Source organism: Pistacia vera, unplaced genomic scaffold (assembly GCF_008641045.1).
Source record: "Pistacia vera cultivar Batoury unplaced genomic scaffold, PisVer_v2 Contig1343, whole genome shotgun sequence".
NCBI classification, from domain to species: domain Eukaryota; kingdom Viridiplantae; phylum Streptophyta; class Magnoliopsida; order Sapindales; family Anacardiaceae; genus Pistacia; species Pistacia vera.
In genome coordinates, this window is record NW_022195406.1 from 141 (window position 1) to 17545 (window position 17405).

Genomic DNA, 17405 nt, shown 5'->3' on the forward strand with positions numbered 1-17405 from the left:
CTTTTTGCTAAAAATCAAATACACTTTGTTTTCTTCTTGGTTCTTAAAGGCTAAAGAGGCTCTAGCAAATCCCTCTTTAGTTCTTTGAGGTTATCTTCGTATGGGCAACTCCAGTTTGATCCTACACTTGGGTCGATAGCGAAATACGTTCAAAGATAAGTTGGAGGAGCCTCCAAACGAACGTATGATTTCTTAAACTTTAAACTAAAATCTGCCGATTCTTATTTAATATATATAAACTGTAAATTTGTACCTTGATCTTGGTTCTAAGGAACAATCCATGTTCTAAATGTTTTGTTTTTCCGCTGCGTAACTGCATTGTCTACTAACAGAAAGTGGCGTGAATGGAAGGGGATGAATGGCTAGGGTTTCATTCTTGAACTCTTAATATAACAAAATATTACTTATAGCTTCCCATTTCACCCTTGCACTTTCTATAAAATTCCATCTATGTCCTTTAGTCAATTACAACAATGCCCTCATTTTATTCACTTCTCCATGTTATTCTACTTCTTTTCTCTCCCCACTTTTTCAACTAATTATGAGTGAAAAGACCATTTTACCCCTCATGAAGGTTTAAAGAATTTTCTTCACACTTGTTCAAGATAACTTTAACAAATTCAATTAAGGGTATTAGGGCATAAATAAAGCTACGTACCTTGATGTGGGCGTTACAATGAGGGATACATTCCTTTTTAGTTAATGTATATTACTAATGTAATTCTTCCCTAGTTTCGATTGATCTATGTTTATTTTCTTTCCTTTGTGTGGTTGTAAATCATGTATAAATTCATCCCTACTCTATTGAATAAAATTAAGCAAGAATTAACAATTTCTTCAGTTCTTATTTCAAAAATTTAGTGATGGAAAACAGAAAATTAGCACATATTTGTATTAAAAAAAAAAAATTGAAGCTGTACTTTATATTTTAGTTTTAATCTTTTTTAATATTTATAGCTTTATTTTTATATAATTATATAATTTTTTTTTAAATTATTGTGATGTATATGTTGTCTTATTTCTATTGTTTTTAGTTCTTTATTAAAATAATAAAATCACTCACATATGGATATTTCAGTCTTTAAAATATTTCAATTAAAGTTGACGGTTTTACACAGTTAAGTATACTCTCCTTGTCTTTATAAATATTTGTGCCCTATAGTCTGTAAGTTCTTTTATAAAATTGTCCTATGGTAAAAGAGTTAACGACTTTTTCCCACCCAAATAATGGCTTGATGGCCATTTTCCACCCATAGATTTTTAAAATACCACTTTCCCACCAAAAAAAAATGCACTTTCCTGATTCAACGATGAACGGAGAGCAAACTCAGTGCATTCTTTTAGGGCTTTTGAAGAGGGGAGGTCGGTGAGTCTTTTGGTGGTGAAAGGTTGAACTTTGGTGGTCGTGATTGGTTGGAATTTGATTTGGGAAGGGTGGCTACACAAACCCTAATCCCTCAATTGCCGACGATTAGTGGGGTCAACAGTAGTAAGGTTTGAGGGATTTTGATGAGTGATGACCGAGGAAGAGAATGATGGTGGTTTGGGGTCGCAACGATGCGGAAGTCAGTCAGCAATTGATAAGGTCAGTGAGAAAGTGTCATTAAATGTATTTGCTTGGGTGAAAAAGTGGTATTTGAAAAGTCCGGGGTCAGAAAAGTGTCATGAAGCCATTATTTGCGTGGGAAAAAGTCGTTTACTCTACGGAAAAAACCGAAAAGAATATAATATAAAACCCTACCCCACGCTACCCTTGCCCATCCCCACCGAATCCTATCTGTTGTGCGTTGCCCACCACACTCCCACCCTGTTATCAACAGCTGGTCAAGTATGGTGCTCTTTTAGGTTTGAGGTGATGAATTTTGTTCATGGGTATGGTGCTCTGAATGCTGCTCTTGTGGGTTTGAGGTATTGGCTTTTGTTGGTGACGAGAGGGGTTGCGGTGGGTTTGAGGTTCTCTATCTCTTACACTTCAATCATGAGAATGATTACAACAAGGTAGGGAGAGATTCACATGTCACATGGGGTGTAATTTTAATTTTTCAATTAATTTTGTAGAAGATAAGAGTTGAGGAAAATTTCAAGGGTAAATAATTTTTATATATGTACAAGTTTTAGAGTAAATATAACTTTTATATACATACAGAATTGTGTTAACATAAAATTAGTAATTGTACCTTTATAATTATTAATGTTAATTAATATTATGAAGATCAATTATTTGAACTTAAAATTTATATTGAGTTCATTTTTAGGTTTGATATTGACTGTTTTTTATCTTTATATATTTTTCTTGAAAATGGTTAGATTTTTGGAATGTTAATGTAATGTACTTATATAATTATTGTTAGTACTCATCCAATGTGCGAAGATGAAAGAATCAAATAAAAAGTAACGTGTTACGATGGAGAACAATTTTCAATCAATTAATGAGCAATACCAAAATCAAGATAAAATTGAATATAGAGAATAATATTTTTATCATAAAAGACATAACTACATCGCTTTTTTATACTGTGAAGTGAGTTTGGACAATATAGACTTTATTTCATATTTTTCTTATAGTTGTTCAGTTCCTCTAGTGCATATGCATACTCTCTTTTGTTTAGGTTATAAATAACATCCATGGCATATTCAATGATTTGTAACAGCTAGTCAATGACTTCTGTGAATTTGTCTCTTACAGTATGTAGATCATCCAGATTGGTCTCAGCTTTTTTGAAAATCTCTTTCAATTCCGGCATTCCCTAAAAAATGTCTAAACCAATTGCAGAAACAATATACAATCAATTTTTATAAATATATGGAAATGGTAACATGAATGTGTAAATATAATTATCAAATGAACTCTCGACATATAAAAAAAAAAAAAAAAAAAATTAGTGGTTTTTATATTCCTGCAAATATGTATCATGGTTTTGTTTGCGATTTTGTAATTTAGGATACAAAAGATGTGGAACGTTTATACCTTCTGGTTGCCTCGGTGGAAATTATTGTTGTTGAGGTTGTTGCTGGTATTTGCTGCAGATTCTTTTGGTTGTGATGTTTTGTCAGCCATCTTCAAATTAAGTTTTGGAGAAGAAATGAACAATTACAGTGTATAGTATCTGAAGAAAGTTAAAAGGGTGATTGATGTCAGAGCATTATTTATAGGAGAATAGGATACGAAAAGTTAATAAATAAATCTGTCAACCAAAAAAGGGTTAATAATTGTTTGGAAAAGGTATATGAAACGTTAGTAGACTATCTGTACAATATTAAAGAAAATCGTAATAAATATTTAATGAATAAATATGTCGATCGAAAAAGTGTCAATAATAATTTGGATAAGGTGATACGAAATGTTAGTAGATTATCTGGGGTATTGTATCACTCAGTATGAAAGTTGCTTTGGGAAAATTAACAGACATCTAACAACATATAGACACGTTGATTGAAAGAAGTGTTGACAACTTGTAGCAAAATTGTTTGTGGTGCATTAAAGGAGAACGTAATAAATAGTTAACAATGGTTTGGCAGGTGGGTTTCCAAAATATGTTGTGGTTCAATGTAGAATTCAATCTAATGAATAATGGAATGGAAATTTATTTTTATATGTTATAGGAATAGTATTTTGATTGATGTTTGTCGAACATTTTTTATTATTTGAAATTGTCATAATCATTGGTATTTAATATTTTTATTAAATATTGTTTACATGTTACTGATTATTGTAATCTTGTGATGAATTTCTCTTTATAAGTCATTAATAATTTGGATCAATTGTTGATAATCGAATGAATTTTAACTTTTGTTTTCAGATAAAACTAAGAAGCATTTGAAATTTGTACATGTGCAAGAAATTACATGCGAAAATTACTAAAAATTAAATTTCATATAGACTATTTGGTAATCCACGTTACATCTATGACATGTGATTCTGGAGACGTTGATCTGTCCTAGTGTATATGATTTTGATTCTCCTTGTTGCAAGTCCCAAATATTCGTCTCTTAATGAGAATTGTTGCAGTCAAAGTCAGGGACTTGAATTCTTTCCTGTAATATTCCAGTTTGTAGAAATGATTAGGCAGTTTTACTAATTTCATTAGAATTTGTATACCTCTGTTGTCATGTATAGTAAGCAGAGCAATGGCAGTGTGATGCATTACTTGAATGTTATATTTTTGGCAAACTACGATCAACAGTTTCAATCCCATATATGTGTCATGTTCGATGAAGAACAAAAGTGTTCCCAATAGTAGCAAAGCTGATTTATTTTCTGCTTCTGCAAGTGACTTTAGAATTGAAAGTCTCGTTATCATTGTTTCAAAATGTCCAATATATATATTAATGTTTGCCTGTTCCTTCAGTTATTTGCACCTTTAAATTGTGTTGTAAGTAATGGTTTTGAAGCACAAGATTCATAATAGCTTAAAAAAAAAAAAAATTCACAGTTGGGAATGATAATACCATTACCTTATGATTAAGCAGATAAGAATAAATAAGTGTACCGAATATGACTTACTTAAATATGGATCCTAAAATGCATTTTGTTTTTTGTTTATTAGAAAACTATTAACAACTAAAGATCAGATCGTTCAACAGAGTCATTTCTATGGTTAATCGTTATTGTTATAAAACTGTTACGGAACATAGTACTATCTTATTGTTATTAGTAGTATATTTAACCATTTTGTATAATATCATTTTTTGTGCGAGTAAGAAGACAATGAAAACAATAGATTAATGAGATACAATGGTTTTAGTAAAACTAATGTTAACCGCATTGCTTGTAAAGTTGTGCGATCTTTGTCGGTTGCTTCTACAATGATTCGTTGTAGAATTTCTTACAGTAATTGTAACAGACTTGTGGGTTGTTTCTTTGTTAATTTGAAAGGAATCATGAAGTCTTGGTGGTGGGTTTTGCATGTAAGCATATGGAAATTATGTTGTTGATATGGTATCTGTGGTTTATATAGTTTACGTGTAGGTAGTGAACAATTTTTTTTTCTTTCTTTTTTTGGTATTTCAACTACTTAGATAATTTTCTATTTGTTATTAATAGGAGTCAGCATTCTTATCCGAATCTAGTTTTTAATAGTTTTGTAAAATAATGGTTTGTATTTAAATGTAAACGGTTTGCATTCATGTTAATTTCTATATAGGTATATTAAATATTTTAGATATTTGATTAGTACGCACATGGTACAACACAAGATATCATCAAAAAGTATAATGCGAAGGGTATTGATGTTATTGATAGATGTGTTCTGTTTAATTAGGAATACAAAAGAAACAGATGGAACATGAATAAAGATATTATAATGAATAAACATGGTTGTTTAAGAAGAATATGACCTAACTGGCATGAGTTTAATAGAAAAGATGAGAAGAATAAATTGGAAAAATGACATCAATTGTACGATTAAACCACATAATATTTAGGCAGTCTTCTCAACTTGAATGAGTGATTTAAGCTCGTATCACTTTAACGTTATCTTAACTATTTATGTAAAATTTAAAAGTATTTATTTTTTTCTTGAGAATACAAAAAGTGCTTTGGAAAAACCAATAAATGTCTAGTAATAAGTAATCATATTGATTGAAAAAACGTTAATAACTTTTTGGATAAGAGGAAATGAAACGGTAGTAAATGTAATAAATACTTAGTTAAGTATTCAAGTAAGAAATGTCATGATGATATTATAATATATTGCCTGGATTGCGAATAATGGTTTAGGGTTTAGTGTGGTGTTATCACATAACACAATCAAATTTAATTTGGTTGATAAAAAAAAAAAAAAGATTTATCTTAACGTGTTAGAGTATACAATTTTTAGAGTAAAAATAACTTGTATATGTACAGAGTTGTGTTATTATAAAATTAATAATTGCATCTTTATACTTATTAACATGAGTTAATATTATGAAGATTAATTATTTGAATTTAAAGTTTATATTGAGTTCATTTTCACGTTTGACATTGACTGGTAAATTTTTTTCTCACAGTATAGGATTCTTTGTAGTCAAGATGATTTATCTATCTAATGTACTTATATACTTATTATTAGTACTCATCCAATGTGTAACGATGGAAGAATTAAATCAAAATAAGGTATTATCATGGAGCACAATTTTCAATCAATTAATGAGTACACTAAAATCAAGATAAAATTGAGAATAGATTTTATTATAAGAGAAATAAATACATCTGCTTTTTCATACTGTGAAGTGGGTTTGGACGATATAGTCTTTATTTTCTATTTTCTTATAGATATGCAGTTCCTCTAGTGCATATGCATACTCTCTTTTGTTTAGGTTATAAATAATATCCATGGCAGATTTCATGATTTGTAACATCTGGTCAATGACTTCTCTGAATTTGTCTCGTGCAATATGTAGATCATCTATATTGTTCTCAACTTTTTGAAAATCTCTCTTAATTCCGGCATTCCCTGAAAAATGTCTAAAACAATTGCAGAAACAATATACAATCAAATTTTATAAATATGTATCATCGTTTTGTTTACGATTTTACAATATAGGATACAAAAGATTTGCAATATTTATACCTTCTGGTTGTTTCGATGGAGAACTACTGTTATTGAGGTCATTGCTGGAATTTGTTACAGATTCTTTTGGTTGTGATGTTTTGTCAGCCATTTTCGAATTAAGTTTTGGAGAAGAAATAAACAGTTAAAGTGTGTAGTATCTGAAGAAAGTCAAATGGGTGATTGATGTCAGAGCAATATTTATAGAAGAACAAGATACGAAAAGGTGGAATATAAGTAGATAACTGGAACTAAATAAACGTGTCAATCAAAAAAGTGTTAATAATTATATTGATAAGGTAAGATGAAACGTTAGTAGACTATTCATCCAATATTAAAGAAAACCATAATAAAAATTTTGTTAATTGTGCAGAATATTTATTAGGTTGTTAATAATGGTTTGGCAAGATGTTAAGTTATTATGATAGGCAAACAATGTGATCTAAGTCAGAGATGATATGACGATGTGACAATATATTTATTAATTTTTTAATTGTGCTTTGGTAATATGGTTATGAAACGTGCATATAGTTCGATTTTGATCTTGTTTGATCAATAATGGTACAATTTTTTTTTTTTAAACGTGTAATAGAAATGGTTATTTCTAGTTTTTTTTTTTTAAATTAAGATTATGATATATTTAGATTGATGTTTATTATTAATAGGAGTCAGTACTATTATCTGAATCTGGTTTTGAGAATACCAAAGGTTCTTTGGGAAAACAAATAAATGTCTAGGAATAAGAAAACATGTTGATCGAAGAAACGTTAATAAGTTCTTGTATAAGAGGAATATTATAGTATATTTAGATTGGTGTTTATTATTAATAGGAATTAGTATTGTTTTCTGAATCTAGTTTTGAGAATACCAAAGCTTCTTTGGGAAGACAAATAAATGTCTAGGAATAAGAAAACAGGTTGATCGAAGAAACATTAATAAGTTCTTGTATAAGAGGATACAAAACAGTAACAAACATAATAATTATTTTGTTAAGTATTCAAGTCAGAAATGTAATGATGATATTATAATATATCGTTTGTATAGTGAATAATGGTTTGCCAGTCATGCTTCAAATGAATGTTATCATTTAGCATAGGATTTAAATTGGTTCATAATAGAATTGAAGTTTTTTTCGATGTGCAATAGGAATGTTTATTATAGATTTTGTTAATTTACATTATAATATATTTAGATCGATGTTTGTCAAGTATGTGTAGACAATCCAATGAGAAAATTGAATATAGAGAATAACACTTTTATTGAGATATTTTTACATGTGTAATAAATAACATAAAGAGCTCATTAAAAATTATATTTCATACATACTCTTTGGTAATCTATGTTACATCTTGGACATGTGATATTTTCTGGGGACATTGATCTGGTCCAATGTATACGATTTTGATTCTCTTTGTTGCAAATCTGAAATATTCTCCTTTTAATGAGAATTGTCGTAGCTGGAGTCATGGACTTGAACACTTCCCTGTAATTTTTCATTTGGTGGAATTGATTAGTTACTTTCACTAATTTCATTATAATTTTTACACCTCTACTATCGTGCATAGTGATTAAAGCAATGACGGTTTGATACATTGCTTGCTGGTTATCTTGTTTGCAAGATTCAATAAGTAGTTGTAATTCTCTGTTTCTATTGTGTTCTACGAAGAATAAATGTGTTCCAAGCAGTACTGAAGCATGGATATTTTCTACTTCTGTAAGTATCTTCAGAATTGAAAGCCTTGCAGTTGTTATTGCTAGTAGTTTGTGTCATTGTTTGAAGATATTTCTTCTATGTAGGACTTGCTTTACGTTTGACTGTTGGTTTAGTGACTTGCACTTGTAAATTGTAAGTTAAATAATGGTTTTCAAACATAAGATCCACAATAATAATAATAGTAATAATAAAGTGTTTTCCAAATACAAGATCCACAACAACAACAAAAAAAGGTGTAAATAATAGTTTCAAATAGTTGGTAATCATAATATCATTACTTGTATGATGAAGAAGTTAACAATAAAAAAGTGTGAAAAATATGGTTCGGTTAAATATCCATTCTAACATGTGTTTTGGTTTTTATATATTAGAAAGCTGTTAACAACTAAAGACACAAGTAATTCAGCATAATCCGTTTCAATTGTTGGGACTCGACATATGACTAACAAAACAATGAAATTAACATATTAACAAAACATGATGATACTAGTAAAACTTACGTTAATCGTATTGCTTGAAGAGTGGTGTTGTTATTTTGAATTGCTTTTGCAATGATTTGTTACAATATTTGTGATGGTAATTGTCACAGGTTTGTGAGTTGTGTTTTTGTTCTTTTGTAAGGAATCATGTTGTTCTGGTGGTGTTTTTTTTCGGTGTAAGTATATTGAAATTATAGAGTTGTTATGGTGTTAGTGGTTTATATAACTTTTGTGTAGATATTGGATAGCAAACAGTTTTCTGTGTGTTTAGATTTGGTAAATATTATCGTGTTAATTATTAATGGGAATTAGCGTTGTTATTTTTTAAACTCGTTTTTAGTATTCTTCTAAATTAATGATGGTATTTTTATTTTGTTGAGCATTAATTATTGGATTTTGTTATATATATCAGATATAATTCTTTCATTTTTTTGTTCTACCAAGAAAAATTGATTATTCTATTCAATGAATATAAACTTTTTTGTTCATAATCATTTAATGTTAAGTATTAATTTATCTTAACTGTAAATGGTTTGCATTCATCTATATCTCTACATAGGTATATTAAGTATTTGATATATTTGATTAATACAAATCTTTTAAAATTCATATAAATTAATGTATTGGATGATATTTTTTGCATCGTACATGAATTATGTGCATATCTTATGCAAGTGTCTGATTCTCCAAAAGTTCTATGAGATAATTGGGCAACTGGTCAAACGAAAGAGGGTGCCTCTCCTGTAAAAAGGTGGGAGGATTTGGACATTGATTTATTGGTGAAAATCTTTTTGTGTTTTGATGTTTTGCAATTGACTTCAGGCATTGCTCATGTTTGTAATTCATGGCGTTCAGCTTTCCATGATCCTTTGCTTTGGAAAACTCTTGATTTGTCAATGTTGAGATCAAATTTTATCAAAACCCCGTTAGAGCCATATGTTTACATGGATGAGTTTCTGATAAGGCATTGACTTGTTTGTTGAAATTTTCGTTGAGTCTCAATTAGGGACAGATAAGAACCTTGATTTTTCACTTCAATTTGTATGCAGGGGACGAACAATTTACTTATATTGCTGAAAGGTAATTTTTTTTATGTTTCCATTTAAAAGCTTGTTGAAAGGTAATTTTGCTTGTTTATTTTCGTTGTTTATTGATTGAGTCTTTGGCATTGCCTTTGGTACCAGTGATCATCACCTTTAAGAAAGAATAAAGAATAAAGAATAAAACATTCTAAGAATAAAGAGAAAGAAAGAATAAGCATTAAAGAACTAAAGAAAGAAATTTTTTTAAAGAAGAAAAAAGAATAGGTTGGTGTGATAGGGAACCGTGAGTGTTAAGAAGAAATTCCCACATACACGTCACCTTAATTAAGTAGCATAAGAAGAAGAAGAATTGTACGACCCGTAAGAGTGTATGTGGATGAGAGTTGTACCAAGAAGAATTCCTACATGCACGTCACCTTAATTGGGTGGCCTAAGAAGAAAGAAGAATTTGTACGGTCCGCAAGAGTGCATGTAGATGAGGACTGTACTCACTCACACGGCCAAGGTTTCGAATCCATATATTAACCGAGTCCGATCGGCAAACAGTAAGAAAAGAAAAGAAAGAATGAGAAAGCTTGAACAAGCAAAGAAAAGAAAAGAAAAGAAACAAGAAAGAAAAGAGAAGCTTGGGCAAGCAAGACAAGAAGAGAAAAGAAATAGAAAGAAGAAATAAAATGCATTTTTATGCATTATTGCATATACATTTCATTTATGCATATTCCCATGAATTTTATTATGGTTAGAAAGAATAGAAGAGTAGCAAGAAGAGAAATAATAGAAAGAGTAAGAAAGAAAGAAAGACAGAAAGACAGAAAGAACATAAAGAAAGAAAGAAACAGAGAGAATTAGAAAGAAATAAAAGAACAGTGAGAATTAGGAACAAAGAAAGGAAGAAGAAGAGAATTAAGTAAGGAAAGAATCAAAGAAGAAGAAAAGTTAAGGGATTTACTTACTAAGCATTTTTATGCTCACCTCGTTGTTTTTCCATGGTTTTGAATGAAATAGGTGAGCAGCGGTCGGAAGGACGTTGACAAGCGGAGAGAATTGGCATTACTGTCTACCGTTGCTAAGTTTTTGTACTTGTTATTTTGATATATATAAAGAATTATATTTTGTATGTAAAGAAAAATTTGGGCCCAACTATTTTCATATGCTAATTATATATGTTTTCATAGTATATGCTATAAAATATACTATTAGAAAGAAGTCATTATATTGGTACAATGAATTGGGAAGTAACGCACTATATATTGTTGTCTACAGGTGTCCTCATCTAAGGCGTCTTGTTATGCCAGCTTGGAATAGAATAAAGAAGGATGTAATTTACAAGGCCATTCATACATGGAGATCTCTCGAATCCCTTACAAAGCCTAGTATAGTAAATCTGCATTATCTTGTAAAGGAAATAGCCATAAATTGCAAGAACTTCAATGAACTGAAGATCATGGGTCCTTTTGATGTTCTCTTTGCTTCTATAATAGTCAAATTTCTTTCAAATTTGAAGGTTTTGAGCTCGAGATGCTCAGCGATAGTTAAGGATGCCTTATTGCTTGTATTGGATGACCTACCAAATCTAGAAGTCCTTTACATATCGCATAGTCTTCTTATAGAAAGTCCACCTTTTTCTCTAGTGATGCCCAAAAAAATTATTAAGAAGCCAGATAAAATTATCTTGGAAAAGGCTGCTCAATTACGTGAGTTCTTAACATGTATTGAGCACTCATGCATCATGTGCCAGCGTACTCGAAGTGATGAAGGCTTTATGAGGTGGTACAAGCATGAGGAAGGTCTATGGAAAATGGATGAGGCGAGGTCTCTTGCTGTTTGATTAGGATGTTGTAGAGACTGTAATTTTAATATTTTGTTTTTCTTGTATGTAATATATAGATAATATGTTGTTGAATAAGCATATATAGAATTGGTCTATTGTGTTTTAGGTCGTCAACACTATCAAACTTGCACGATGATCTTTTCCTATGGGAAGAGTATTATCCATCTGCATAATTATGTACACATGTTAAAATTTTACTTTCTGTTGTTTCAAATTTATCTTTCATTGTTCATTAATGTTATTTCAAAATGAAGTAGTTTCAAACAAATACGCAATTGAGTATTTTATATATTTCAATTCATGTTATTCATTTTGTACTTGTTATTGTGAAATTCATTTCTATTGTCAGGTTTAGTATTTGATAGTGAGATTTTGAAGGAATCTTTGAGTCTCGCTTCTTTTATAGTTTAATGATAAGTTATAGTGAATTTTTCGGCTGAAGTGGTAATATTAAAGTTTTGCTGTGTGCTGTCGTTTTGCCTTTGTAAAATTAGTAAATGATGAAAAATGTTATCATTTAAAATGTTGTTGATACTTAAAGAAAACATGCGAAATTAATAGGTCATATAATTTTTATACCTCTATTGTCGTGCATAGTGATTACAGCAACGGGGAGTTGATACACTACTTGCTGGTCATCTTGTTTGCAAGATGCAATGAGTAGTTGTAATCCTCTATTTCTATCATGTTCCATGAAGAACAAATGTGTTCCAAACAGTAGTGAAGCATGTTTATTATCTGCTTCTGCAAGGATCTTCAAAATGGAAAGACCTGCTATTTTTATTGCTGGTAGTTTGTATCGTTTTTTGAAGACGTTTCTTCTATGTAAGACTTCCTTTAATTTTGATTGTTCATTTAGAGATTTGCATTTATAATTTGTAAGTTAAATAATGGTTTTCAAACACAAGATGCACAGTAATAATAATTAAAAAAAAAAAGTGTAAATAATTGTTTCGAGAATTGGTAATCATAATATCATTACCTGTAGGGTCAAGAAATTAACAATTAAAAAATTTTAAGAAACTGTAATAGAAAACTGTTAAGAACAAAACACACAAGTGATTCAGCATAATCAGTTTCAATTATTGGAAGTTGAAATACGGTTTTCTGTATGACTAAGGAAATTATGAAATGAACAAATTAAGGAAATAACAAATGCATATCCACATTCCCTTGAAAACAAACACAATAAAATTAATTGATCTTCATGTCAACATCATTAACGAATAATTATCTATTCATATAAAAATTAGTACCTAGAAACGAAAACAACAAAAGTTAATTAATGTTCATATTAAAATTAACAGACTGACCGTTCGAATTAAATACAATTAATCTTTCAAATAAATTGACCAAACAAAAGCAATCATTCAATGTAATAATTAACAAAAGACCAGATGTATTGTTGACACCACTCAACAAATTGCGATGATCCACAACTGAACACGCACTCCTTTTATAGCCCCTTATTTAGACCTTCCGAATAACAATGCAATTAAATACGAAGAGAGTTTTCCAATGTCAATATGATGCAATAATTGATAGCAATCCAATACACTTGTATAATTGTTATTAATTCACATCTTCGGAATGGAATGTAATGCACTTGTATTATTATTATTATTATAGATGACGGAATAAATACTAACCCAGCGTGTCAAGATAGAGCAATTTGACTATCCAATGTGTCAAAATTGAGCAATTCTAAATCTTCCAAAATATGCCACATGGCGAACAATCTGCATGGGTATTCATGGTGAACAACCAGCTTGGGTATTCATGAATCTTGATTTTTTACTTCAATTTGTATTTAGGGGACGAACAATTTATTTATATTGCTGAAAGGTAATGTTTTTTATGTTTCTGTTTAAAACCTTGTTGAAATGTAATTTTTTTATTCTCACTGTTTATTGACCGAATTTTTTCAATTGTCTTTGGTACTAGTGATCATCATCTTCAATTTTTTTTTTTTTTTGCATAGTGAACTGGGAAATAATCTATCATATATTGTTGTCTGTAGATGTTTGTGGTTGAGGCAGCTTGTTATGCCAGCCTGGAACACAATAAAAAAAGGACGTAATCTGCAAGGCCATTTCTCTGACAATGCCTATTATAGAAAATTCCCCTTATCTTATAGAGAAAATAGCCCTAAATTGCAAGAACTTCAGTGAACTGAAGGTCATGGGTCCTTTTGATGTTCTCTTTGCTTTTACGATAGCCAAATTTCTTCCAAATTTTAAGATTTTGAGCTTGAGATGTTCAATGATAGTTAAGGATGCCCTATTGCTTATACTAGATGATGTACCAAACCTGGAAATCCTCAACATATCACATTTTCTTCTCATAGAAAGTCCACCACTTCCTCCACTGTTGCCCAAAAAAATATTAAGAAGTTTTTAACATGTACTGAGTCCTCATGCATCATGTGCTAGTGTACCTGAAGTGATGAAGGCTTTCTGAGGTGGTACAAGTATGAGGAAGGCTTATGGAAAATGGATGAGACGAAGTCTCTTGCTCTTTGATTGGAACAGTGTAGAGACTGTAATTTATTTGTCAGAAACTACAATGTATGTACTTCTTCTTTACATGTTGTTTTCTTTGTATGTATTTTATTTGTCAGAAACTACAGCGTATCTACATTATATGTTCTTGATAGGCATATATAGAATTGGTCCATTGGGTTTTAGGTTGTCATCCTCCTAACACTATTGTCTTAGCTCGTCAACATTGTAATACTTGCGTGACGATCTTCTCCCATTAGAAAAGCATCATGTACATATGGTCAAATTTCAGTTCCTGTTGCTCTTAGTTGATCTTCTATTATTGATCAATACACAATCAGGTGTTTTATCTGTCATTTATGTTATTAGAATTAAATTACAAGGATTTCTCTATTTTTCATTTATCGTATTTATATATCTACATTTTTTCCACCTTGAATTGGAAATACTGTTTGCGATTCATGTTATTTTATCTAGGGAATTGTTATTGCTTATGTTATTGAATTTAAAATTCTATTGGTTCTGTAAACGTTAGTGTCAAATTCATTTGTATTGTGAGATTAGGTATTTGATAGTGAAGTTTTGAAGGAATATTTCATTTTCCTTCCTTTATAGTTTTATATTACATTGCACTGATATTACTCGACTGAAATGGTAATATTAAAGTTTCACAGTGCACTGTCGTTTTGGCTTTGTAAAATTCGCAAGCAATGAAAAACGTTGTCATTTAAAATGTTGTTGATATTTAATTACTTGAAGTAAATTTTGGGATTTAGGGTTTTCTCTGTCAGTACTAGCATTAAGAGCATTTGTCCCAGTTTGTTTGTTGCAATTTCTACGTCTGTGTTTTAGTGTTGAGTGAAACGGAGATAAGTAAGTACATTTTCTTTAGTTACAGTGACAATGTCATTTTCTATTCTACATTGGTCTAATTAATTTTTCATCGATTTTAACTTTGATTAAAGTGCATGTTATTCTTACATAGCTCCGAGATTCATTATTATTATTATAAGAAGTTGTTCTTAGATAGTTGTGCTGATAATTTATTGTATTCGCGTTGTTTATTTGTTTCTTTGGCAGTTGTGTTGTAGATTATTATGTCGGTCTTTTTACTACTGAAATGGGTGTGTTTTTTATTAGGATTTTGTTCTGCTTGGGTTGTTTATCTGTTGTTCTGGTAGTAGTGTTGCAGATTATCTCATTAGTAAATCTACTACTGAAGTTGGTGTTTTTCTCGTTATGATTCTGTTTATTATCTTATTGTGTTTAGTATATATTATAACACTATCATTGTTTTATGAATCCATGTTATGAAATGCCAGTGGTATGTTATCTTGTTGTGTTTAGTATATATTGTAATACCGTCGTTTGTTTTTATTGCAGTAATGGCTCCAAGAAACTTGATGAAATTTATTCGTAGACTTGATTCTGAAGTACTATATAGAGCAGGATCAAGTAGTGATTCCAAGTCAGAATCGTTAATGCCTACACAGTCTTCTGTTTTACTTGCATCAGTCTCTAATTCTGTGAAACCTGATTCTGGTTCCTGCCATGTTAAACTGACTGAAGAAGAAGATAATCAGTCAGAAGAAATTCCATTATGTCAATTGGTGAAATGGCAGAAAATTTGTTAGCGACAAGGTCCAAATGTGAACTTTGAACGAAAATGGAAAAATCTTTGTAAAGAAGATCTAGACAGCAAAACTTTCGATCTAGGGAAAGAGGTAATGTTTTTTCACTTTATCATGTGAATATATACTTATGGCATGATAATGTTAAGCTAGTTTCATTGTTTTTGAAATAGGCTTATGAAGGTTTCTTAGAAATCAGAGAACGCTGGCTTGTTTTAGAAGACGTGGTTGCAGATTTGACAAACAAAATAAAGATGCGATTGCTGAGGTTCGTAGATTGAAAGAACAGTTGAAAATATTAGAGGATGTGTTTGAAAAGTCAAAACCGAATTGAAATACAGTGAAGAATCATTTAGAAATGCTGAAGAGTCTTTTGCAAATGAGCGGTGGCAAAAGGAAGTCTTTAAAAAGAAAGTTATGAATTGTCTGAAGAAAATAATAAGATTAAATCTTTAATTGCACAAGCTAAGAAAGATAAAGAATAGGCTTATGATTCAGTGTCAAATATGTTTTTTACCACCAGAAAAGCTTGTGTCAAAGAATTTAAAGACAGATTCCCAAATGAAGATTCTAGTTTTTAGAGACAATTGTGTTGAAATATGAGGAGATGCAGTCTAATTTTGATTATATCGATGGGAATGCTATTGTACCTTTCTCTGGTCCATTTAATGGCACTTTTATAAATATTTAAACCATTTGTTAAGCATTTTCACCATATTCTGTCAAAATTTCGCTCACAAGTGTTTATAATCTTGTTATTATCATGGAAATGGATGTATTCAGTTGATGCTAATTTATGTGCACGCGAAACAAAATCTCCAGTTTATGTAATGCCATTTCTATAAATATTTAAACTTTTAATTGTAATATTAATGTTAAATATGTTGATGACACTTGTCACGTGATAGTTTATAGATCAGTTGCGTGTGTAAAAAATATGTATTTATAGTAATAGATAATACATTCAATGTAGTGTTTATCGTATCTGACAATAATAATATAAAACATATAAATATCTTTGTATCAAGTAAGTTATATTACTGTATTTATTTAAACATTTAATGTGACCTTTTCATATTCATATAAATATGTTTAATTTTTCACATCAATCTCTCATAAACAATGTCTTATATTATATACAAGGTATCAATCATTTCTGTTACAAACAATGATTCATATAATATAGAACATATTAATTCCTACTGTTAAAGACTTCTTTGAAAACAATATTTGTCAATGTCTCCACCAATTCATCTTCTTGTAGGGCTAGCAGAATCTTGATATCTTGTCTTGAAGTTACTCTTGATAGTGCCACATACAATTGACCATGTGTAAAGACTTGATGGTTCATATACAATCCTATTGTTTTGAGTGATTGACCTTGGCTTTTGTTTATTGTCATACAAAAGCTAACTGTCATAGGTAACTTGTCTTCTCTTCAACTTGAAAGGCCACTTCATATCTGCATTTGACATTATTATTCTGGGAATTATGACAATATCCCCAATGTTTGACCCGGTGATAATCACTGTTTGTATGGACCATTTTCCTAAATGGGTTATGATCAATCTGGTTCCATTGCAGAGACCATCAGATTTGTTCAAATTACGAAGCCACATAATTGGAATGCCAATTTTTAGATGTAATTCATGTTTGGCCATGCCGAAGCGCATCAG

The 17405-nt window shown here is 30.3% G+C and overlaps 1 protein-coding gene across 1 annotated transcript; it reads left to right on the top strand.

Moving 5' to 3' along the window:
• Window positions 1–1516: 1516 nt before the first annotated feature.
• Window positions 1517–11594, top strand: LOC116122473 (F-box/LRR-repeat protein At3g48880-like). Its single transcript, XM_031408313.1, has 3 exons — window positions 1517–1632; window positions 1846–1908; window positions 11030–11594. The coding sequence occupies exons 1-3, from the start codon at window positions 1517–1519 to the stop codon at window positions 11592–11594; spliced, it is 744 nt and encodes a 247-aa protein (XP_031264173.1).
• Window positions 11595–17405: the final 5811 nt, after the last annotated feature.

Excerpts from the sequence above, each read along its gene's own strand:
- LOC116122473 (XM_031408313.1), top strand. The coding sequence starts at position 1,517 with ATGACCGAGGAAGAGAATGATGGTGGTTTGGGGTCGCAACGATGCGGA. Across the intron at positions 1,633-1,845 it reads TTTGCTTGGGTGAAAAAGTG|GTTTGAGGTGATGAATTTTG; the intron begins GTATTTGAAAAG and ends GTGCTCTTTTAG. Across the intron at positions 1,909-11,029 it reads GCTGCTCTTGTGGGTTTGAG|GTGTCCTCATCTAAGGCGTC; the intron begins GTATTGGCTTTT and ends TGTTGTCTACAG.